This window comes from Xiphias gladius, chromosome 11, assembly GCF_016859285.1.
Source record: "Xiphias gladius isolate SHS-SW01 ecotype Sanya breed wild chromosome 11, ASM1685928v1, whole genome shotgun sequence".
Taxonomy (NCBI): Eukaryota; Metazoa; Chordata; class Actinopteri; order Istiophoriformes; family Xiphiidae; genus Xiphias; species Xiphias gladius.
In genome coordinates this window covers 20,386,029-20,412,333 of record NC_053410.1, presented here as the reverse complement: position 1 = coordinate 20,412,333, position 26,305 = coordinate 20,386,029, and the positions used below count along the sequence as shown (strand labels likewise).

Genomic DNA, 26,305 nt, shown 5'->3' with positions numbered 1-26,305 from the left:
AGAAACTCAAAATTTCAGAACACCCTCGCTGAAAAGTCGAGTAACCCCATAGCACCAGCAAAAGAAAATCTCCGGCACCTTGACTGTGTGCTGATGGCAACAAAACAGTGAAAGTGTGAGATGAACTGATCTAAAATGACATGAAAGAATTCCGCCCAATCTCTAGAGACTAACAGAAATACCTCTACAAATGAAAGTAAGTAGGAGTAGGTTGGAACCGTATGTATTTTCGAATTTGATGTACGTCTCTTTTATCTTAAAAATTGTACCCCCTTTATTGGATTATGATTGATCTTGTCAGAAGATCAATTGCTTTACCCACTGGATTGACAATATTGTCTGAATGCACTTCTCTCGCATGGCTGCCATTCATTTTATTCTTCCCTTTTCTAACAGTAGTTAGCCTTTTCCTGGCAATTCATTTGACCTCCTGTACCCAATGAATTTCTGTTAAACTGGTCATGAAGACATAATACAACATATAATATGGAGACTTTGTGTACCGTACAAAAATTGATGGCAAAAATGTCTCACATTATAACCTCCTTTCATTCCATCTTGCTCTTGCACTGCTTTCCTCTCTGTCCACTCTGTGGCCTGGCTGAGCGAAGGGCGATTTTCTGGAGAAGCACTCAGCCGAACAAATTGATCACACACCGACAGACAGCGAGAGGAGCCACTTTTGAAAGGCAAGGACAGCCTATGAATGTGTGTATTTGTGTGTGTGTGATTGCATGTATTCATTATGTGATGTGTTCCTGTACTTCAGTTTTAGCTCATTACAACTACGAATTTTTGTTAAGTGTGACCATTTTGTCTGTTACTCACTTCTTTAATGACCCTAGGGCTTGGAATTTGGGTTAATACATTTGGAATTACATAGGTTAAAATCAGGCTTTAGGTTAAGGTAACATTTGAGGTAGTAGTTATGGTTACAGTAAAGGGTTACAAGATAGGGAATCAATGTAGCCAATGGGGGTTCCTCATGAGGACAAAGATGTGTGTCTGTGTGTTTATGTATATGGACAGGATATTTTATCTGTAGAGAGATTAAACAAATAGTGTCTTTATCTCCTGATCAGTCTTCTCCCCCAACTGCCTAAACCCAGCCTCTCCATCAAAGCTCATAGCTGCCTCCAAAGACCCGAGGCTGTTCTTTTAAATGTAAAGGTAATCAGGTCCAGCATGCTGCAGGGATCCACAGATGCAGAGAGAGGCAGATGGCCTTGTTTTTTTTTTGTTTTTTTTTTTTTTGTTTTTTTTACAGCAAGTATATATTATATGTCTCCATACATTATATGTGGTAATGATTAGGTTTAAAATGGTAAATGTAGCCAATTTAACTGGACAGCAGAACCTTGACAGATAAGTTGCAGGGACATGGACACGTTATAGTGTGCACTTGCAGCTGAGACAACACACCACTGCTCTGGCCTTGCTCAAGCAGCATAAGAGCAGATGCTGTATGAAATGATGATGAAAGACAGTGAAAGGTAAATGATAACAAAGCCTGTTTGCTTTTCCTACAGAATATCCTTTTCTCATACATATTTTTTCGTGTTCTTCTCCGCTTTTTTAAGAAGTCATTTTTTAAAATAGAATTAAATGCAAATTGGATTGGAGCTGATGATCATATAAACGACTGTTGCCTTGGGGAGCAAGACACTCTGGCTTTATTTATTTATTTAGTCACATTTTTCACAGTCCCTCATAAAACTCTGACTTTAATCAGTACACTTTGTTTTAAAGACATAGGGGAATTGGGGGCCAGTTGAAGAGATGCATGTTTTTGATTTTGTGTATGTGTCTGAATGGGCAGCTTGTATTTGTGCTTGTGTGTATGCATTTGAGGGATATGTGACAAAAGGCAGAGCAAGAGGCAGAGAGATCAACCTGCAGCATCCATCGACCTGTACAGCTTCATTAGCATCATGTAAACTGGTGCTGTAAATTGCTCAATTAGCCCGGCCCTGCGTGCTACTGTTGCTCCATGTTTGTGATCTGTTACTATTCGCACTGAGGGCAATCAGCTGTAAAGGTACACATCTGGAACAACATTACAAAGCTCCATGATCCATGCTGAGTGGCAACTTTACGTAGCAGTGGAGAGGCTTTTTATAGCAGCTAGATTATGTATGCAGTCACTCACAAGTACAAGTGGTCTGATTTGAATTCACAGGGAGTAAGGGAAACATCCTTGGGCAATTGCCCAAAACTAACATGGAGGGGAGAGATGGGTCCTCGATCCACATTTTCACGTCAATTTTGGTAACAGGAGGGGGGATAATTATTTAGCAGGGCATCAAATCAGATAATTCCCTCTCCCTCCCTCCCTGAAGCTGTGATGTTAATGAGAGAGCTACGTTAATAAGTGATTTTTCAGTTTCTCCAGTCCAATTCTGTCCTGATATAGCCACATAATGCATCAGCCAGTGTTTCTGTAAAGTGAAAGTTCAATTCTACCCTAAAGCCACGAAAGATTAGGGCTGCTCTGATTGCTCAGTTTATTTGCATCACCAGAGCTACTCACGCTCTCTGTCCCTCTGTCTCTCTCTTTCCCCACTTATTTAGATTTCTCTTCTCAGTCTGTAATTCTGGATTATCATTATTAAAGGTGCTGGTGATATGAACATACCATCTTGTTTAATCTAGATAAAAGATAAATACAAATACTGTACAATATCTGCACATTAATTAATCTGTACATTTGGTGGAACAAAACAAACGCTTCATAAGCTCTTGGCACAACACAAAAGAGCCAACACCTAAGGTCAGGACTTTATCACTCCACGTACATCTGGAGGACAAGGGACACTCATTTGAGGACAGCAAAATACAGATTTTTGCCAGAGAGGACTGTTTGAAAGAGGAGTGAAAGAAGCCATCTACGTCAAACTGGAACAACCATCACTAAACAGAGGAGGTGGTATATGACACCACTTATCAGCCACTTACAATGCAGTCTTGGGATCCCTCCCCAGGCACCTGAGCACCCATTCACACCATGACTCATGTGACCCTAACGACTCGCATGTGACCTTAATGACTGTCAAGGTGTTAATCACCCCACAAGAGGTTAAATGCCTGGGACTCCTAACCCGTCAGTTAGAACTGTAGAAGCCTCTTGGATGAGAGGAGAAACATCCAGTTGCCCTCATATAGCACTTAGAAAGACCCAATGGTATATTTAAATGTTTCATCAGTGCACAAGGTTTATGGGCTTGACGCTCAACTAGTTCAATTAGTATATGTTTTTAGATGTGAAGCATCTCTATGGCTGGCAAGGTCACCAAATTGCTCACTCATTCATTCAGTCATTCACTCACACAGACATGGCACCTTTTGTAAAACCAGTCCAATCTGTGCGAGAATGCTTTGCATCTATGACACTGTGTGTCCTTGTTATACTGTACAGTGCCATACAAATTTATCAGCATGCTTGGTAAAGATAAGCCAAAAAGCTGCGGATCACAATATAAAAGACTGATCACATAAGATTATAAAAAGTAACATATTGCTCTTCCCTAGTTTTGTTTGTTATTTATTTATAGCAGAGGTATAGCTTTAATTAAGCCATCTTATTATTATTATTATTATTATTATTATTATTATTATTATTATTTCAAAGTAGCCTGTCTCTTGATAAAAGGCCTCATCAGCTCCTTGAATGGTTATAGATCCGTGACTACAAATACTTGCATAGGTTTAGTTACAGGTCAGAGCTTTATTTGGTATAGTAAAGCTCAGGAACCTTAAGATGGTAATACACATTGTTGCTTTGTCCAAAAATCACATTCACACTACGTCTGTAATGATGCATGTTATTTATCCAGTAACTTCATGCTAGTTTCCTCAGATTAAGAAAAGCATGTAAATTGTTATGTTGGTCACCATGGCAGGGAATGCCTAACACCTTGCAGTTTGTAATAATAATGTCCATGAGCTTAACGGCCTTAAAAATGGTCAGAGCCTTTTTTATATTCATTATCCAAAAGAATCCAGGGTAATTGTCTTATTATATCAGTATACAGTATGCTATATGGTATAGTATATAATTCAGATGAGTCATTTTGAGTAAATTTAGAGGAAGAAAGAAGTCAGGGTTGGCATTATATATGTTGTTTGATGGTTTGCTTAGAGCATTTGACTGCTTAATTGCCTCAACCTTTGTAAATTAGCTCAGAAAAAGGTCCTATTTATAAGTCATTATTAATGTTAATGTTGATGTCAGCCTACTTGACTGTAAAGGTTCTGCAAAATAGGAGCCTAACCATGCATGTAGACTATTAATTTATGTTTTAATATAAAACATTCTGTGCACTGTCCATTAACAACAAATTGTGGCCACCTCTGGACATCCCTTATGTTAAGGAGTGAGGTGACTGATTGATCGAGCACATTGTATGTTAGCTTCACAATAAATAATCAGAGCAGCGCATCACAGAGTAAGGAAAAAAGAAAGCCTTCTGAGTTTTTATAAGATGTCTTCCATGCTGTAGTAGAGACAAGCCTGTGGAATCTGCAAAGCATCACATCAAAAGAATCCAATACAATTGTGAAAAGTCACCTTTTATTTTAATTTGATGGCCTTTCATAGTGTCTGTTTTGTTCTTTTCTGATCTATTGCCTGCATTTTTGATTTTATCCAGAGTGTTATTTCCTTTACATCTCCTAGTTGGTGCTCTATGGTCTGTCAAAATTCCTTCTAATTTCTATTACAGGGGAAACAGTTTGATTTTAAAGCAATATCTAAATGGTCTTTCTACCTGTAGCCTCGGGCATGGGGTATCGCGAGGGAAAATGGGGCTCTACTTCCATGAGTGTTAATGTGTCAGGCGTCTCTCCGCAGGAACACACACATACAAGTAGAAATATACAGTACATGCTTCCTGTCCAATGCATAATTAACAGACTTCAAGCAATTGCAGACACATCTGACTACATATATCCAGGACGCCGTTCTGCTGCACTATGACCCCAGGTGCCTTTAATTTATCATGCATTATTCCAGTGCTTGAACAATGCAAGTAATACAGTTTGTTTATGTATATGTGTGCTTAAACTCATCACTCCTATCTCTGACTTTCAACAGTGTCAAAATGCTTCCATCTGCTTACCAGCTAAGGAATTCTAATAGGTCTGGGGTGTTTTATGGGCAAACCAAAATGGAACACTGAGATATGTATTAGTATGTGGACTTTTTTATTTTCAATAACTGTAAGTGTCAGAGAGAAAGAGATAAGAGAAAATAAGGAGAGGCCAAGATGATGGGAGACAGATAAGCCTGGTAGAAATTCTGAGCAATTAGAATAAAAAAATTCTAATTTAACTCTCCACTTAATAATCTGCCAAAAATGTTTTAATCTACAATTCAGGAAGTATTACTTTACAGCATTTATGTCTATACTAGTCAATAGCCATCTGTTCTGGTCAGAGAGTCAATATAATAACCTCAGCTGATATACTGTGATGCTTTGGCAATTTGTCTAACACATTTGACTACTCTGGATTACACTGAGTTGGCTTTTTTGAATAGAACAGCTTTCATTTCATGAAGTGACAGACCTGTACAAGGTATGTGTGAATTGAAGGACTTCATATTGGTGCAGTTGCTAAGTTGAATTTCTATGGTATACTTGTGTTATATAATTTTATCATTGGGACTACTGTCTGTTCTACACTTTATGGTAATACAGCTGTATACTGTAGTACTAGATATTAAGAATATGAGAGAAGGTACTTGTATTGTCATATATCAGTAGTATGCTGCAATATCAACATTGCACAAAACGTGCACACTCCCCACCCTGTTGAGCTCAAACATCCTCCCTAAATCCAGATTGTAATTTGAGCTCTAACTGAAACAGAACTGAGCCGATTTGAAATGCACTGAACTAAATGTGAGTCACATACAGAAATACAAACATATGCGAGCAGGCTGGGAGCCTATACAGAGAAACCAAGGCACTACTGGAGTCCGTTTGCAATCACTTCATGTAGCTCTGCAGCAGAGAGGAGTGGGGACAGAAATAAGCAAGCAATGTACTGCATGTAAGAAGAAGACTGACACGAACGAGACAAAAACACTTGCAAGTTTCAGTTTACCGTAGCAAAATATAACCGAGGATTACAAGGTTTAGGCTGTGTGCATATTGTATGGTGATTGATCAGTAAAAAGCACTGGCAGCACTAATGAAACTAATGTAGAATGGCAACGTGTATAATTACCTCCTGCATGAAGTCATCATTACATGGCAATTTGTATTTTCTACAACATAGCAAATATCCCAACCTGTTATTTCCACCATTTTATTCCCCTCTCATCTCTCTCTTTATTTCAATTAGTAGAATGTGACATTGTCAAATTAAATTACTTCTTGTCGATGAGACATGACAAGTTATGGAGTGTTCAACAGGAGGAGTGTCGGGGATTGTCTGTGTTTTCAACTGTCTCAATCCCCTTTGCTCATGCTCAAGATTCTGTAATAGAATTTTATTGATTCACTTTTAGCAACTCCTGAAATTTCGCTTAGTATTAGTAGTAGCTCTTAGCTGCCTCACACTTTTCTTATAAAACAGCTGTATTGCAATCCAATAGCCTCTCTCCTGCCAAAATTTCTCTTGTAGGCAGTGTCTCAATTTCCCTCCCCTCTCTTGCTTCCTTCTTTTTTCTCCTCTCCCCTTTTAACCTACCATTTCTATAAGCTGGGTCCTAGGGGGTATAGAGGAAAAGAGTGGAAGAAGGGGGGAGAGGAGTGGTCGAGTGCACAACTCAATTATACATCAAAGCACTTATGTTGGGGACACCACGAAAGGGGGAGCCAAGAAGGAGGTGGAGAGGAAGATCGTTAGGGTCGAAAGGGGTTTCACTTGAATGAGGAGGGACCTTGGTGGCGGGTGCTGGTTATCAGCGTTAGTTGATGACTACAGGGAAAACAGACCATGCTTATGAATAGAGAAGAAATATTGACTCTTCTTTCTTTCTGACACATATCCAGTAAAATGGAAGAATACAGCCCGCCAAAAAAAATCTCATCTCACCAGAGAATATCTCAACTAGCTTTCCACCCATAGGCTTGATAATTGAACAAAGTTAAAGACCTACCAACTTACCTACAGCTGAACATAAAATTATAAACTCTATGTTTTGCTGTACTCCTTGAGGGAAGGAGAGGCTGCCACATATATCTATACATTATTCCTAGTTCTTTAAAACCAAGATTATGGATTCAATTACTTACAATCTTTCTTCATGAAGAATACCATGAATTTACTTTACTTAAACCTTGATTTCTGCCTGACTTTGGTGGACCTTAGTTTCCTGAACAATTAATTTCTTGTTCTCTGTTTTCTTATTTTGCTCATTTACAGTTTTACAACATTAATTAACCACATAATCAGAAACAAACTTGGCTTTGCTGGGTTCCTTGAACATTACAATTAATCCTGAAATTTATCCAGGAATTTACCCTGATCTAAACACCATAGTAAGGTAGTGAAGTGGGATGGAAACAAAAGAAACATGTAGACCAATTTAAATGAAAGCAGTGAAGCAATTTTGCCACAGGACAGAGAAGATATCACACTGCACTGTGATTTATATCTGAAAAAATACATAAATCATCAAATGTCATTATGTTCTCAAAAGCAAGACTAGGTCAAAACCTAGTATGTGACTGGACCACCCTTATCTGTCTGCTTCTCTCCCACTGTCTGTGCTCACATGTACAGTATTACAGCCAAATTGCCAATAAAGCTGTTCTCATTTACACATTTTTCTGTTTCTGTTATCAAAAATGGAACAAATATGAAGTAGTGAATGAAATGCAGTGCATTAAGACTACACGTTACCCAGCAGTCACTTCCAAGCCATTTCCAATCTGCTGCTCTACACTGATAAAATCCTGATTTTATAACCGTGATGTTGTCTGACAAAAATCACCATACACACAAGTTAAAACCAATGGCTGTGCTGTAATTTCAGCTATATTTTACCTGTAAAATGATCACTAAGAGCCAACCTGGCCAATAAGAAAATATCAAGACATGATATGTTGTAAACTGCTTCTTCCAGGAAGGCAGAGAATCAAAACTCAAAGTCCTTGCATGTACAGAAAGATTCCTCTGCACACACTGCCTCTGTACATTGTATTGTTTATTCAAAGATTCAGTCCGGAAAAACCCAAAGAGAAAATACCACATGAATGCATGCATGAATTCACTAATAAAAATATTACGGTCATCTGCCCATGCAATTTTGATACTTCTTGAGCCTGTATAGGCGTAGTAGAGATTAGTTCATAAAAACAAGAATCCTCTGTGGACCATGTGGTAGATTATCTGCCTGGGAAACAATTGTGACAGAATGACCAGTATCGCCATCCTCAATCCGCCCAGCTGGTTAGGCAAGAGGGCTGGTTTGTTTCTATACGAGGAAATGCCAAACAAGAAACTGCAAAACAACATCAGACTGAGTAAAATGACAACCTGAAAATGAAGCAGAGATTTGACAAAGATGGGCTGTAAGTTAGAGCTTAAACATCTGTTTGTCACTTTAATTAGTTTGAGAGTTGTTTGTTGTGGTTGTCATGAATGCCTGCTGTAACACAGCTTTGTAAAACCTGGGATCTGAGGTGTAAATTGAACTTTAAAAGTAGTGGCAAAAAAACACACTTTACACATTTTAACAATAAGCACTACTTTTAATTACCAGATGAGCCCAACTCAGTTGTGCTTCCTACAGAGTAATTTAAAAGATATAAGACAAGTTAATATATTATATTTTAATCATATTTTAATCAGCAACCTTTTTTTTTATATGTATGGCTCACTGCATATGGATAAAAAAAATGAGCCCTAATAATACTATTATTATACTGGTCTGCACATAGAAAAATACCAACAAGAAGAGGGAAAACTATAGGTTGCAACAGTATTGCTTTTCCTCTTCACCCTTCTTCTATACTCCTCTATACTGCACATTTTTCTTTAATGCCTCTCTCCCTACCATCTCAATCGTGGAAGTGACAGCCAAAACAGATTTGTGCAAGTTGGAAAGGCTACAGTGCATTCAGAAAGTATTCACTTTCACTTTTTCACATTTTGTTATGTTGCGGCCTCATTCTAAAAGTGTTTAAATTCATATTTCGTCTAATCCATCTACACTCAATACCCCATCATGACAAAGAGCAAATTCAAATTTATTAAAAAGGAAAAACTGAAATATCATGTAGTATAAAACGTGTTCAGATCCTTTGCTATGACACTTGAAATTTAGCTCAGGTGCCTTCCATTTCTCTTGATCATATTTGAGATGTTTCTACACCTTGACTGGAGTCCACCTGTGGTAAATTCAATTGATAGGACGTGATCTGGAAAGGCACACAGCTGTCTATATGAGGTCTCACAGCTGACGATGCATATCAGAGCAAAAAACAAGCCATGAGGTTGCAGGAACTGCCTGCAGAGCTCAGAGACAGGATTGGGTCGAGGCAAAGATCTGGAAAAGGCTACTCTTCCTAGAAAAGGCCACCTGGCCAAACCGGGCAACCAGGGGTGAAGGGTCTTGTTAAGAGAGCTGACCAAGAACCCGATTGTCAATCTGGCTGAGGTCCAGAGATCCGGTGGGGATATCGGAGAAACTTCCAGAAGGACAACCATCACTGCAGCACTCCACTGATCTGGGCTTCATGGCAGAATGGCCAGATGGAAGACTCTCTACAGTGGAAGACACATGAAAGCCGCTTGGATTTTGCAAAAAAGCACCGAAAATAATTCTCAGAGTGTGAGAAACAAGATTCTCTGCTCTGATAAAACCACGATTGGACTGTTTGGCCTCAATGCTAAGCGTCATGTCTGGAAGAAACCAGGCACCGCTCATCACCTGCCCAAAACCATCCCAACGATAAAGCATGATTGTGGCAGCATGATGCTGTGGAAATGCACTGTATATAGTTCTATTATGAAACTAGCCATGGTCAGAGGAACTGTGAGGGTAAAAAAAAGTTGAATGGGGAGGGAGATGCATATCGTGACACAGAGCAATACAAAGGGAAGGACTCATCAAGGAATTTGCATAGTGTCAAATGGTGCCCTGGTGAGGCTGAAGGCACGACTTGTAGCTGAGCAATTTTCTCCACATATTAATTTCTTCCATCTTTCAACGGAATATTGTTCCTACAATCATGGTATCATAAACAGTCCAAAAAACCCTGAGAGATAGGGGTCTGTCTTTTCTTCTCTCTCCCATAGAGATGTAAATATAAACGCAATCACAAGCAGCTGCAGAATACGGAAGGTATGACAAGATGCACAACTGTTTTCCATGTTAAACCTCGCCAGAATTCACAATTCTGCCAAGTGAGTGTTAAAGGGAAGGAGAGCGCTAAAGGCAAGGTGGAGATGGAGGGGTGGGACTCAAACACTTGAAAGAAAAGTAGAGAGGGAACGACAGGTTGATTATTCAAACAGTGAGGAGTGGGTGAATCAAACTTTAATGGCTTTGGGAGTGCAAGCCATTCTCTCTCCCCCCTTCAGTCTTGCCCCTCTCACTCAGTCTTTCATTGTGCTCCCACCTTACTTCCCTTACTTCTCTCCCTCCATCTCTCTCTCGCTCTCTCTCAGAAATACACTTTTCGATGATCACTCACAAACACGAGCCCTCCCTTTTTTTGACAGACAAATCTGCACCCATCTCTGCATAGCACGCAAATCAAGGTGCTCTTCATGCTCAGTAGGATAAACTAAATGACACAAACATAAAGAGAGGAATAGGATTGGATTTACTTTCATGAGTGGCAGCGTACATGATGTCCAGGCAGTATATTGTTGCGTTAACCCCTGGACTGCAAAGGATGTACGGAAAAATTGTTCATCATTCATGGAAGTGAATGACGACACTCACTCCTACACACGTGCTGAAAGACTTGCATATAATGAATATCTGCACACACACACACACACACACACACACACACACACACACACACACACACACACACACACACACACACACACACACACACACACACACACACACACACACAAAACAAACCCATCCGTGAAATGCAGAAACTTAAATTAGAGGACTGTTTCTGCTTGAAATATGTGAACAAACAGCTGGTAAAATATCCTGGGCCTGTAAATAAACTGGCCATATCTACTCCATTTGTGCTATAGAAAAAATGGAAGAGTTAGTTTAGCAGTTAGATTAGTTTTTAGAGGGCGATCATGTACTATGTTCTGATTAATGCTGTCAGACATAATCATGTGGGCAGATGGAAAAAAATCTTAAAAAAAACCCCCCCAAAAGAACTCAACAGAACTACCAACAGTTTACTGTTTCAACACTTCCTAAAACACTCTCTTTTAAACTGTATTCATGACTGCATTATTCAGTATAAAGAATATGATGCAGAGGAACAGATTCTCATATGCCATCAAACACTGGGGAAAATAATTCAATAAGTATACTTTTTTAAGACCAAAACTTTTGCTTAGAGTTGCGTCTTAAGCACCAAATCTATGTAGGAGAAAGTTATAAATGGAGCCTGAGGTGAGTGAAATATTGACTGCTTCCCATTTAACCTTCTCACTTTATCCATATTTTCTCTCCTTCTCCCTAAATCCCTCCATCCATCCCTATGGGGCTCAGGGTCTTAGTGTCAGGCAGAATTCTCTTTAAGGCCTGCGCCTGTCAACCAGCCACCACTCAGCTCAGTAACCACTAGATTCAATTACACTACAGGAGAGACCAGGAGAGATGATACTGAAATCATTATGGGATAAATCCAACTTCTAGGAGGCAGTGTGTGCATTTCTGTGTGTCTTGTGTTTCATAAAGAAGCTGTGTGTTTGTCGGCTTGTGTGCATTATATGTGCAGGGTGACTAAAAGTTGAGTCACAAATATTTTATCACTATTTCAAGATAAATGTATTCCACTATAAATAGGCAAGTTTGTTTTAAGTTCCCAGAGAACCTTGCAACTGCTTTCTATACAGTGTTCTGGTGAGCATGAAGCATGTTCAGCCAGAGACTCAGATTGACTCCACTGAAGGCCACAGGAGGTCCTTCCTTCCTGTGGCCTTCCACTTATACAATTCCTCCTCCTTCTGCATATCTCCATTGGTACCCTGCTCCTAAACTGCTGTTAATTTACTGTTGACCCACATTAGACTTTTCATTCAGTTTACTTTTGTACATTACGGTTAATGTACTGTTAAATGACTGTTAATCTACTTTGCACGTTTCCATTTTTGCACTTTTGTCCATAATTATTATTCTACCTAGCACGTTACTTTTTGCACATTTGCATTTGTTAATTTCTCTATTCACTTAGTGTGTATTTATTATTGCTGTTTTATATTGTTTTTTACTTTTTAATTATTTAGTATCTTCACTAACTGAGTGTTGAGCAATTGTAACAAAGCAATTTACCTGCCAGTATCAATTAAGTTTTTCTGATTCTGATTCTGATTAGAGCTGAAATATTTGTTTGTAACTTACTAAGCAAATTATCTTTGGATGCTGTAACCTGCTAAGATACAGGTCAGAAGGCCATAAAAAGGTTTCAGCTTTCATAAGTGAACAAAAGCGAAGAACAAAGGAATATAACAAATTCATCTATGTTCCACCTGACAGCAACAGAGGGTGCATCAAATAGCAGGTGCCTCCGTTTTGCTGCCAGAGTCCACATAAAGCACTAAACAGCTTATTCACAGGCGTAATAGGAGCTCTCAAACACTGTCTGCCAATATTATCTACAATATGAGTGCATTTGTGTGTGTGGGTGTGTGTGTGTGTAGTGCGTGAAATGCTGTCATGCTAATTAACTCAAAATTGTTTGGAGGAATTAGCTGCCAAAACTTAGGGGCTAACATGATGTTTATTTGGATTTCTCTCTTATACAAAACTGTTCTCATACTGCCTATGAGCAGTGGACGTGCCGTAACATACAATTATCCAACTGACAAAAGTCACCAGTTAATTAAAAATATCATTTGACAAGGGTTTTTTTCTCTGGGCAGTATATTACAAAGCAAAACTAATTGAACATCAGTTACTTGTAATTGTTTTAATATTAATAAATAACCAAAGGTTTCTGATGAGGATTCCTATTACTACACCTCTACTGAATAATACCCTCTCTTAAAAACAGCCCAAATACAAAAACCTTTATTTTGTATCAGACCAGACTAAAGGGCCTCTTTCTTTCTTTACGTGTTTGACTTTCCCCTAAGGAGTTTCTACCATGGGCAGCCCTGTCCTATAACGTTAGCCGTAGTTCATCAGAGCTTACTGTAGGTCAGAGAGGGACATTGAGATATGGCTGATAGAAAATAGAGGCTGAGGAGGGATTTGCTCACCTGCTTGACATACCTGAGAGACTGTAAACAGATAAAGTTTGGATATCTATTTATCAGCTGCAGCCTCTTGCCTGTCTGCCTGTTTGCCATTACATTTAATCCATCTATGTGCTGCATTACAGCGCGGGTCTGAAGTCTGCTATACAATCTCGTGTGCATCATTACTGCGTTATCGAAGGCAGGATTCCACTGCACTGCACATCTACTATAGGTAGGGATGAATGTGAGTATTAGCATGAGGATAAAAAAAGATGGAATTTAAATTTTGAAATGCAATACGTGGAGGGACTCAAACAAAAAAAACAAACAAAAAAAACAGACCTGAACAAACTTATACCTTTCTAAGGTCATGGGAAATTAAGTTTATTATTATTAATAAGTATGGATAATATCTACAGTACAAACTATGAATAAATACATGCTGGGTTAAAGTGTATCCAGTACTAGAAAAAAGATTGTTTACATGTGTAGGACCGAAGCGAGCCGGAGAAACAGAGCAAGAACACGAGAAAACTGTATGTGGCAGCTTATGAAACCACAGGAGATGGCACACACTGGGCACAGTTAGAGAAGTTGCTAGTGTTGGCATTTGATATCATCACAGTAGCACTGACAGAGAGACCAACTCCCAGTGGGGGAGTGTGAGGGTCAGGCAGCTGGAGGTGGAGTGTGAGAGTGTTTTTTGGGAGGGCTGTTCTTTAACCATGGATGGTCACACAGTTGCTCAGACAGCAGCCCTGTACTTCACAGATGCACACTTGGCAAAAACATTTTGAGTTTGTCAGTAGAGGGCTTGCTGTATAGGACTACCTGTTGCGCTTTGGGACTGTGAAAAACACTTCTCAGTATGTTGTAGGCTCACTCCATCATCTCTTCCAATAATGGATTTGGGTTGTGGCCCATCTGCTGTTCTATCAAAACATTATTCCTTTTGATAGTCACCGCTCTTTGTATCCAGTCTCTGCACTGCTGGCTGCTTGAGAGTGTGAATGCTGTAAATCTGGCCAGCTCATTAGCACTGACAGAGGGAATGCTAGCAGCCCACCTGCTCCCCTTCACCTTCTTTATGGCTCTACAAATTAAAACGACATTTACACACACTCTCCCCCTGCTCTCCCTACTGTGCTGCTCACCTTGCCACTCACATTGCTTCATCTGCTCACCGCTGAGCTGCGTCAGGCCCATCTCAATATAACTCCTCACCTAATTATTCTTCTGTTTCAACAACCCTTAGGCTCTTTGTGTTGTTTTCTTTTGGCTTCTGTCAGTCTTTTTCATGTTCTGTGTCACTTTGCCTGTGTTAAATCTCATCATTTGAATCCTTTATCTTTCAGTCGTTACTCCTCTTTTACTACTCTTTCATCCTGCACATCCATCATCCCTTCTCATCATTTTCTCTCTGAACTAAAGTTCGACAGCACTATCTAGTAGCACTGATGGCACTCTAACCCTAGTTACTGTGGCATGTCAAGTGAGTGACAGCAATGATGGAGTGATGTTGCAGAATGTTTGCTTTGCCTGCTAGAGGTCAGTTAGTGTCACAAAGGTAATGAGGCCATAAAAATGCAGGTAACAAATGTTGTGGGGTAACAAGATAAGGTGAAGGAAAAGGGTACAGAAAGGGGAAACAGGGTACAATGCGGAAGAAACTGACTCCTGAGGGACCAAAGTACGCAAATCTCCCACAGGCTTTAATTGGAAGAGGTGGAAGGCTTTAACGAAAAGCTTTCTTACGAAGATTAGAATGTGTTCTGCATTGTTATTGCAACACACAGTCACAAAAATATGAATGAATTTACAGCGTGTCATTTATCAACTATGGCACAAGAACAAATAAGTCCATTGAGATTAGTGATAAAACATATCACACCTGAATTAGTATCACGCTGTGTGCACTTGTTCTTTGTTTCTCTTTTCTCTTTCATGTGCACGCATATGCACACACATAAGAACATAAAGAACCTGACTCTGCAGAAAGTTTACTTGAATGAAATATGTGTTTGCTGATATAACTTGCCTGAAACCGGACTTGTATAATGATTCTTTTCTCAGATTATAAACAGATATTTGACATTTTTTTAATTCATAGAAATCTTGATGTGATATATTTTCAAGAAAATAAGTAGAAAAATGTATAAAACCCTGAAGGTAGTGTGCTACTCTGTTTGAACCACCTATCAGCTGTGAGCCATTTTGAAATCTCACCTGAGATTCTGTAGCTCTGTCCTTTTTCTTACATATACATATACACATATACATATATACATATATATACATATATATATATATACACATATATATACATATATATACACATATATATATACACACACACACACATATATATATATATATTATATATATATATTGTTCAAGCTTCAGCTATTCCCAATGTAAAGAAATGCTGGTGAATTAGACTAATTGCTGTGTCTAGTATTCGAAAAAATCTGATCTATCATCACATTCCACTGCCTCAAAAAAAAAGAAAGCTTACATTTTGTAAGCACTAGGAGGGCAGGAATGACATAAGCAGTAATTCATTGAGTGATGCAAGGGGAACTAACAATATGTGAGCAACTGAGGGTCAAATACAGCTCTGTTTAATGGCTTTCCGGAGGCTAAACTGAAGCCTATTGTTTGCAGAGCCTGGAAAGTCTGTATGTGGACTATAAGTGAGTCCCCCACTACTGAGCAGGGGCTGTACTGGCCTGAGAGAACCTTCCCTGGTGGCTGATCTAAACAGCCTCGTCCAAATAGTCCTTCTTTCTCCCATTTATTTGCCTGACTTTATGGATTGGGGAGAGAAAAAGCCAGTGGCTTTGAAGATTTGGTGAAGACTCAGAAAGGGGTATGTGCTCAATATAAACACAACAAGATATGTGGATGTGTATGTGTGTGTGTGTGTGTGTGTGTGTGTGTGTGTGTGTGTGTGTGTGTGTGTGTGTGTGTGTGTGTGTGTGTGTGTGTGTGTGTGTATTTCAGCTGCTGTTTGAAGTCCTCCACTCCACTCTGGCAATTACTTCATATGAAGGATTAGATGAGGGAGAGGGCAAAGAGGAAAGAGAACGATGGAAAGAAGTGAGAGCTGCGGAGGGAGGTAGCAGATTCAGAGAGAGGACAGGGAAGCAAGAGAAACTTGGGGGAGAAAAGAGATTGAGGTCTCCACTGCAGTGGGTGTTTTTCTTCCATATAAGGTTTTTCCTTCCGATTAACCATGAGCTAGAAGACAACTCCTCAAATCGTGGGAAGATCACAGGTGCTGCAAAATGCAACCATTTCCAGGGCAGCAGAGACCAAAAAGCACTATGAATAGTTGATGATCACCATATGTAGCCACCATGCAGTTATTACTGTTACAATAGTCCTAAGATTGAGGTGAATGTCATATGTTTTCTTACCTTTTCTTAAATTCCGGAGGAAAATATTTTTTCTGTTGGCATCATTGTTTTGATGTTCATACAACAACAAATTACATAGCAATTGTCCAACACATACTGAACTTTCATTTTATTTAAATTCTCTGCAGGAAGAGGTCAGACACGTTTATTTAAAGTGCATCACAACCTCTGATTCATATCATATTTTGCTACTACCTTGGATGCGAGAGGTTAACAAGTTAAATAACTGTTTGTCATCCTTACCTCTGGTATATGGACGGTGTAAGGCTGCCCATGGAATGTTGGTGCATTATCGTTCACATCTCCAATCTGGATGTTTACTGTGTCTTTGACCACCTATGGGAAAAAACACTTAGGTAGAACTGTTCATAGCCACTTCCACTCTTTACTTGACAGAGAACTGTAGTCACTGAAAATGTGTATTAGCCACACCAAGCCAAGATTCCGAGTGAAAGAAAACAGGACAAGTATGTGACAGATTAGCCGCAGGGGAGAGTAGGTTGAACGTCAGTATGTTACAGCAACTAAACTGTGTGTGGAGGTAGACAGGTGTCAGAATGATTACATGTGAGAAAGAGAGAAATAAGGATGAGAAATAAAGCGAGAGACTGAAAGAGAGATGGATTGAGAGGTCTCTATGTGACATGTGGTCCGGCTATATCCAGGTGTCAGCATGTGATGGGAGGTGTCATAACTGTGATCACAGTGCAAATCTATCTCTTACCTCTTGAATGTCACTCACGTAGAATTCGACCTGCATCTCTGACTTGGTCTGGTGGAGACAGAGACACATATCAGCACAAACTGTGCATGAACATGTATTGCAAAGAAGCAGAGCAGGACAAGACATAGAAATGCCACTCTTGCAATTTTCACTGCATTTTCATCATTTTACAAATTACATTCTTTCCTATTTTTAAAATTGTCCTGAGTCTCTTTTCTTGAGTACAGTGCATTTGCTTTGATAATATGTAAGCATGTGCAGCAATTTGTCGGTATGTGTGTTCGTTTGGTGTTCTTACTTCACGGTCGAGCTGCTGTCGAAGCCAGACAACGCCAGTGTCTTGGTTCACTGAAAAATACCTCATGGCCTCTTCTCCTGAAACCCCGTACATGAGAGGTTCCCCCTCAGGATCAGTTGCCTTCAGCTGGGCCACTGATGAACCTTTCAGAAAAATAAGAGTCAAAGGATAGAGGTCCCAAAGTGTCAAAGGGCAGGGTGTCGAACAAGATTTTTGATTGGTTATGTGACCTTGTGTGAAGATTACCCATTAAATACACACATATGTATGAGGAAGATGATAACTTCATCTGCAGTAAAGGAAAAATTTTTAACAGAGCAAGATGTTAGAGGACTTAACTTTTTTTTATTGTGAGTTACTTTTCATAAACCTTGTCTTTTAGATGCAGGGAAAAGCTCTCAAAAAGAGAGAGATCTTAACCTCAACAACATACACTTAAGGAATGAAAATGTCAGAATGAAACACCCACCAGAGTCAGAGGGTGACCCTGGTGGGTGTCACCCTCTGACCGTGTTGATGATAAAGAGGGCAAAAAAAAAAAAAAAAAGAAAAAAAAAGAAAACACAAATGCACAGCACATGCAAACACACTAGCATGTAAGGGTAGAGGAGCAAAGGGTTTTTAACTGGCGCTGCAGTGGTTCACAAGCTTCATTCTTCACAGACACTAGAGCTCAGACAGGCTGGCTAATCAAAGGCAGAGGTGAAGTGCCATCAGGCCTGCTAATCCACCATGCTGGACACGTGTTGAGAGAGGCAAGCTGAGTTCAGGGGCGGCATTGAGGACAGCATCAAGACCAAGCCACTCACAGGAACAAAAGGCTCACTACTGGCCGGGGTAAAACTGCTTGAGCAGGGTATTGTAGTAGACCGAGAGGAGGGTATGCTGTGATCAGTCACGCATGATGGACATTGTGAATATATATATATTTTCTCTTCTCCATTCAAAGAAGACAGACATCATACACAACATTCACATGGCTCAAATGTAGACACATACATAAAGGGTCCATCCCTGTGTAGATATACTGTGAATATGAGGAAATTCCATTGACATACATTCATCCCCAAACCCTGACTCTTTGTTGCAGAGTCAGGAACCAGACATTCTTGTTGTTAGCTGTACATTTGTTAAAATTTAAACAAAATAAAAAGGAAACAAAGACTCTCTTGAGTCTTGAACTCTCCTTAGCTCTCCTGGAGGTCCTGGAAGGCAGCTCAAAAAGGTATAATATGCTTTTTACTAAATAGTTGCACTTGCCCCAACACCAACACAACTATCATACCCTCGTTCTCTCTTGTTCCGTTGATTATCATTATAACCCCAAATGTAACTCACAAGCCTTTCCCATCTGATGGTCCACAAATGTACTTCACAAAAGTTAATACAGAGCTGTACAATGGCTCAGTTAGAAAAGCTTTTCAAAAAGGTTCTGGGCTTGGTCAAGTTACTCTACTTTCCTCCCATATTCATTGACACGAGGAACAGAGGACTTGGAAAGTTGCAACTGTCATGGTGAAAGTGACTCACTCACACACACACACACACACACACACACACACACACACACACACACACACACACACAGACTCAAAAACATGGTGACAACTGTATTTCCAGAGCTGTGCATGTGAATTTGAATATATTTGTCTGTGTATTTGCCCTGTGATGCTGACCTCACGCAATGCATGGTGGGATTGCCTTCAGCTCCACCTTTCACCCTTAATAGAAGTAAGCAGGTATTGAAGATGAGCACATGGATAGGAGCGTAAATACACAGATCATACACATATGCAAAGATTGCATGTATACACATACACTCAACCTCTCTCCCTTCCTGCAGGTACTTGGCCAAACAATAGATGTGAAGCCAAACTAAATCAAGCCTGTCACTTGCGTACCAAACTGCTTAACACAACGACCAATTAGGCTTCACAATCACACATCCCACTCATTTTATTAATACACCCCACTTTCCTATGAAAGGGTGGCAAAAATGACTAATTAATATTACGATTTATGAACCCCTCTCATTGCGTCTAATGAGATTTATGCAAATTCAGTTGCTTTCAATATGAGTTATAATTTGGTTGAAGACGGTGCAAATTAAGCATTTTACCTCACACTCATCAATAATAACAGATTTTTTTTCTCCTCCTTCTGGCCCGCTCGACTGTGGAGGAATAGTCTGCTCCATGTGGATAGACATACATCCAAGTGAAGGATAACAAATGGTCATTTGAGACTTAGACTCTGTATGAGAGCCACAGGCTTGTGGAAGATTAACTCCTACTCTGCAAAAGAGAAGCGAACTAAGAACAACTCATTAGGCATATGGTTTAGATTCTCTGCTCAGATTAAGATAAAGTGTGCAGTATGGAGAGCTGGCACATGTGCTTGACTGGACACTAGAGTATCTACACCTCCACTGAATCAGAGTGCAGTTGTGTACGATTACATAAAGATTTGGCACTATATGTATGAATTCATTTTAAATTCTCATTTGCTATGGCCAAATCAGTTCAATTTTTATTTTATTTATTGGTTTTTCAGTTAGCCCTAAATTACCCACATTAACCAAACAAAAGGGATGCAATTAGGTGAAAAAATTAGGATCAGGAGAATTTACTTTGTCCTTAAAGATGGAAATGTCTAAAGTATGAAAGAACTTTGGCATAACTGTTTGCAAAGGCAAGATATTTGTGTGTTTTCGTGAATTTCTGAAGTGTAAAAATATACTAATATAGAAAAAGATGGAATTTGACTCCTGAACAGCGCCACGAAATTTGAATGTCATGGGTTTAAATCTGGTCTGGACGCTGCAGTAGTTTAGGCTCAGGTCAAGTTAAAACTACTGCTTTCATATCTGTGTATCAATATGTTTGTGCTTGTTTGACTCGATTTTTAAAAAAATGTATTTGTATAATTGACGAGGATTAAATCTCAAATCAATTAATTTTAGGTTAAGGCTCAATTTAATCTTATAATTAAAGTTAGGATTAAGTTTGGTTAAGGTCAATTTTAGTTTTAGGGTTAGAATTTGAGTTAAGGGTTTGGGGAAGATTGAAATTAAGGTGTTGATGGTCAAGGTTCAGCTAGAACATTGCTATAATCAGAACCATTCCTAACAAATATTGTATAGTTAGTGTGTGTGTGTGTGTGTGTGTGTGTGTGTGTGTGTGTGTGTGTGTGTGTGTGTGTGTGTGTGTGTGTGTGTGTAACGCGGGTAATTCTCATGCTTATCTGTAACTTTGTGGCACCAAGCCCTTTCCCCTGACAAATGATGCTATTTAGCAGCAAGTGATGCCAGTATTACTGTTATGAATGATACAGTGCACATTAACATTGCCCCTCCCCTTCTCCTCTACTCTGCAACACTGCTCTCATGACAAGAGCGATGGGCTGGAGGAATTATCTCTCTACCTCACGTCCCCTGAACCTCTTATTCTCTGCAAATTCAAATACTGAATCCCTGATTTTCCCTCTGTATTCAGACAGTAAGGTCAAACCAGAGCAAACCTCAACAGACGAAGGTAAGCACATGAGGACATCTTTGGACCGAAACAGAACACTTGCCTCCTTCCTGGCCTGGGAGATTTGGAGATCTGTGTGTCCTGTGGGTTACTACAAAAGCGAGAGAAAGCCTACAGGATTCTGTGGTACTGAGATAAGAAGGATACCAGAATATATGCACAGTTTTATTGAGCCACTTAAAAGCCACGACTCAAGTTGTGCTGGTTCCATAAGATACCAAATATTGAAAGATTAATTAAATACTTTTGACAGAGTACACAAGTAAATGTTCCAAGTGATGTACTTATGCAGCTTGAATAAATGTAATCTTAACTATTTAATTGGAAGAAACAGATATAGAATATATATGCGTTTTGTCAAAGGGGTTTAACTTGGAGGCTACTTAAAGGCAAATTGAAAGAAAATACAGTATTGGAAGCATTTGGATTGAAATAGTCCGACGTGGAGACGGGAGAATGGGTGAGCCAAAAGTATGAAATATGTAAAGGAGGCATATCAAAATGAGAGTAAATAAAAAAAACAAAACAGTAAAAGACGAAAGTTTAGAGGGTGAGATTTGTTGAAGAAAGCAACGAATTGACTCCATTACCATAAGCACTTCTCCCAAAGTTAGAGCAGGACTTAAGACATTAAGACAAAGCATCATCGCTTCACTGTGGCAGGGCTGAAAAACACAGTGCCATAAAAAATACAAAATTACAAAGCCTGAAGAGGCAGAAGACTAAAAGGAGGAGGAAAGGAAGAAAAAGTAGGAAGACTTGCTAACCTATACACAGCAGCAGCCGCATGTTTTACTCAGCCCAACCTTTTTAGGAAAGGCAGGGGTCCAGTGGGGGCGCTAAATCAGCTGCTGGAGGACATCAATCCCTGCTGGATCAATAGTAGCGTTACACGAGGACTGGGCTCAGCCCTGCCCTGGGGCCTCGGGATTGAGAAAGAAAAAGGGGCTATAGGCCAAAACCCTGTTAATTATGTTGGTGACATCTCTAGACCTCTCGTTCATCTGACCGCTGATTCAGTGGGGCATGTATTGTCAGGACTGCAATTTCAGGCATGTTGAGAGTTATAGCTTTGAATTTTATGGTACACGGAGGCTCAATGGGTATATGGGCAATGTACAGTATAAGGTCTACCAAAGCAACAGCAGACAAAAGGAAAAATGAAGCCACCTCAAGACAAAGACTCACTGGAGGAGAGGGCAGAGACAATCTTGATCTTTAGCTGCTCTGTATAAATACTTGATGAATTGTCTTAAGGCAGGGCTCAAGCCTCAGGGTTGAGGTCATGCAATCAGTAGGCTGATGAGTCAGTAGGGTGCCACTCATGTTACCACACTGTCTATCCACTGACAGGGAGAGCCTTCAAACTCATCAGCAATGCCAAGCTGAAGCCATGCTCCCTCACATCAATCATTCCCATCAAAAATTCACATTGGCTGTCTTCAGCTAGCTGGCAGCATGAGCTCATTCAGTACAGTGTCTTTATTTTGTTCCCTACTTTATAGTGCTGCATTTGTCACTTTATTGATTACCATGTTAAGAAAAATTTGAACAGTATAATCTTTGGTGAGAAGCAGTAATGGAAAGCCTTCACATCGGTCACATAGATTAGTTGTGATTATGAGACTTTGGCTCTAAGCTAGTATGCTGTATAGTTTTCAGTATCAAATCCATTAGGTCTGGGATAACAGGCACAGTGTTTAAGAGCGAGCATGCAAAAATACAGCCTGCTAATTGACTGTGTGCCATAATAACAAAATGAGTCTGTTTCTTACACGCCACTATTACAGAAAGTGAGTGTGTGTTGGCATCTTTTTGAATTCCCACACTGAAAGATCGATAAAGTCATAAACTGGTAGACAATGATGCACACTCATGCAGAACTGTCACTTTATTTTTGTTAAAATGAGAAAAAGGAATTTAGCTGTTAACTCTGGTCATTACAGTGAAAACACCAAAATATGAGTACCAGATTCAACTATTAAGATACAAGGTGGAAGTGAACTTGCCTCGCCCATTAATGGCTGAAGAGGGGAACTGTATCCTGGATATTTGTATTGATCTGGCGGAATGCAACTCTAAGCCAAAATCCTGTGGAGACATACCATAGGACCCCAACTGTTTCAGTCATTTTGGCTCATATGAAGCACTTTGAGGATAATTTATGAGTCAGATTCCATTTGGGATTTTCATCAAATGTCACTCTTTCAGGCTCATCCTTTTAAGAGATATCTTGGGGGCACGTGCATTAACTTGCACCCTCACTTCCAGTCAAACACACAATAAATTAAACTTCATTCTCTTCCTTTAGAAATAAGATGGAAATGAGTTGAAATCATCTTATCGCTGCTTTCTCTGCCCATGGTGCTGTGTGCTGCGTTAATGTCTAGAGAACCTGATTGCTTCTGGGAAGCCAGTTGGAAGTGGAAATAAACCCAGCAGATCTATCTGGAATGACAATAGTGCAGTGGCCAGAAACTGAGAGCTTGGACCTCTATTTCCATACAAAGAGAGGTATGTGTTCAGGGGGCATCTTTAATAGCAGAAAAGAGGATGCATACAGACAGTTTATTTCTCTGTAGGATGAAGGCAGCCATTGAGAGTGACACTAAAGATTTTTCCCCAGGGAGGTCAGTTAGACAGCTAGCAATAAAAAAAGATGGAAAGAAAGAAAAAGCTCTGATTATGTTTGCAAGCCTTTGTGCCATGATAAAAAAAAATGCCACACCCTCTGAAATTGGCACAACTGCTGCAGATGCGTACAATTTGCTTAATAAATAATAGATGCAAATTGCAACTAGAGTTATTCAAAGGAGGATAGATTTGTCTGTTGGGAATCCTTACATTTTAACCGGTCCTTTGAAACAAGACATTTACAATGTTCTCTCTCATTTTCCTCTCATTTAACCTCTCTCTATTTTTCACTGGCCTTCTCTCCTATGTTTATATGTGTGTGTGTGTGTGTGTGTGTGTGTGTGTGTGTGTGTGTGTGTGTGTGTGTGTGTGTTTGTGACATCAATAACTGTGATGGGGAAGAGAGCCGAAGACAAATAGTGCCTTGAGTCTGGCTTTAAGTGACTCCTGTGTTTCAACAACACACACCACGAGAGTCCTTGGGAGGCTGTGTATTAATCCAACAGATTTATGACTAAATCTGTCACGGATGGGAGGAGAACACCCTCTGTCTTTCGTTTAGCCATTCTTGAGAGAAATACACACCTTTCGAGACCAGACATCCTGTGTGTGTATCTGTGTGGGTGTGTGCATGGCTTGTAAGTACACAGACTATACTAGACTATACAGAAACATAAAATGTGCACATTTATGTGAAAAACACAGATACACAAACTTGTAATCACATAAGCATATACATGTCTTGAAGGACATCTGGTGAATATGGAAGCCTACAAGGGGCTATATTAAAACGATAATGTAAACTTGAAAATGAAAATGTAATTCCTCAATAGCATTCTAATTTTCCACATTTGTATGTACTATTTGAGTAAAATTTAGAATGAAAATGCAATAATCCAGTTTGCATTTTCATTTCATTTTCTTTGCAAGCGATATCCAAGTCACAATAAAAAATTAAAATACAATAAGCGAAACAGTGCACCCAATATATTGCACTTACATTTACATGTCACCATGTTAGAAAAGACAATTTTCCAACAATTTGAAAATGACAATTAAAACGGCAACTATTACTATAACACTTACCTCCTGTACTGTTTTGCAGATAAGGAGTTTCAGTCAAATTGGTGACACTCCCTGCACTGGTAGTGTTAGTGGTGGAGGGTGGGGGAGTAGCATTGGTTTTGTCACTACGGAGCGAATTTTGCTGCTCCAGGGCCTCTGCAGCCTCTCAGAGAACCAGCGCAACAGACTTCGCCATCACTCAATGACTGAGAAAATCATGTTCCAGTAGCTAGCATATGGTGTCCCACCTACAGAAAATGACTGACGTCCTAACTGAAGAACCGCCTTGATGAAAGGACAAAAGATTTCATTTTCATTTTGACACCAAAAGAGCATGGTGACATGTAAATGTAAATGCAATAGACTTAGGGCGATGTTTCGCTTATTGCATTTGAATATTGTCCACTGTACAGCAGGTTTAGTCTTTTTTAAACCGTTTTTATATTCATTTTCAAATTGTTAGAAAATAGCATTTTAATTTTAATTGTGGCTTGGATATCGCTTGCATAAATGGAAAATGTAGTTATACTGTTTATATTGCATTTTAATTTTCAAATTTGAATTAACATCTGAATATTGTCCACTGGACAGCGGGGTATGACTTTGAAAATTAAATGTCAAACAGCTTTTCCATTTTAATATGGTCATAGAACGCCCATATGAGTATGTTAAAGTGAAAATGAAAATGCAAACTGGATTATTTAATTTTCATTTTTACTCAAATAACACAAATGTGGAAAATTATATTGCTATTGTGGAATTACATTTGCAAGTTTACATTATCACTTAAATATAGCCCACAGGAATGAATGATAAGTTAAAAGTGTCTTAGAGAAAATAAAAAGATTTGCAAGCAAATCTTATGTTCAGTAAGCTTCTCTTGATGTGGGTGAGTGTGAATATAGAATAGTTTATTTACTGTATATGTGCATGGCTGTCTTCAACAGAAACTCTGCTATGGCTCGTGGTATGACTTAAAAAGCCCAAACACGAGGAGCAAAATGTTGAATACAAATGGTTTATGTACCTGTAGCTTGAAATCAAAAACCTCACTGTGCTTTAGCCTTATGGGAAAAAAAGATCAAAGTGCAGATTGCAGTCTGCTGTGTTTTGTTCTCCTAAACTTGCGGAAAGGAGGCACCAAGGGATTTCTGAGAAGCTGTGCGATGATGTATGTCATCAGAAACTATACTACAATTACCTTAAAAAAGGGTTATATTTTAAAGGCAAAGTAAAACAATTCACATAAAGTAGGATATTAGGAACTTATACAAATTTTGCAGAATCA

The 26,305-nt window shown here is 39.3% G+C and overlaps 1 protein-coding gene across 6 annotated transcripts in view; it reads right to left on the bottom strand.

The window, feature by feature from the left end:
* The window catches only part of cdh23 (cadherin-related 23), a 178,457-nt gene that overhangs the window by 113,327 nt on the left and 38,825 nt on the right, over positions 1-26,305 (bottom strand). For 5 of the 6 annotated variants that reach the window (XM_040139790.1, XM_040139792.1, XM_040139791.1 and 2 more), the window contains 3 exons: positions 17,786-17,928; positions 17,488-17,535; positions 17,007-17,099 (listed from right to left, as the gene is read on the bottom strand). The exons of the other annotated variant lie outside the window; for it this stretch is intronic. In XM_040139790.1, the coding sequence (XP_039995724.1) occupies positions 17,007-17,099; positions 17,488-17,535; positions 17,786-17,928 (284 nt within the window). The remainder of the gene's footprint in view (positions 1-17,006; positions 17,100-17,487; positions 17,536-17,785; positions 17,929-26,305) is intronic. 6 annotated transcript variants of the gene reach the window in all.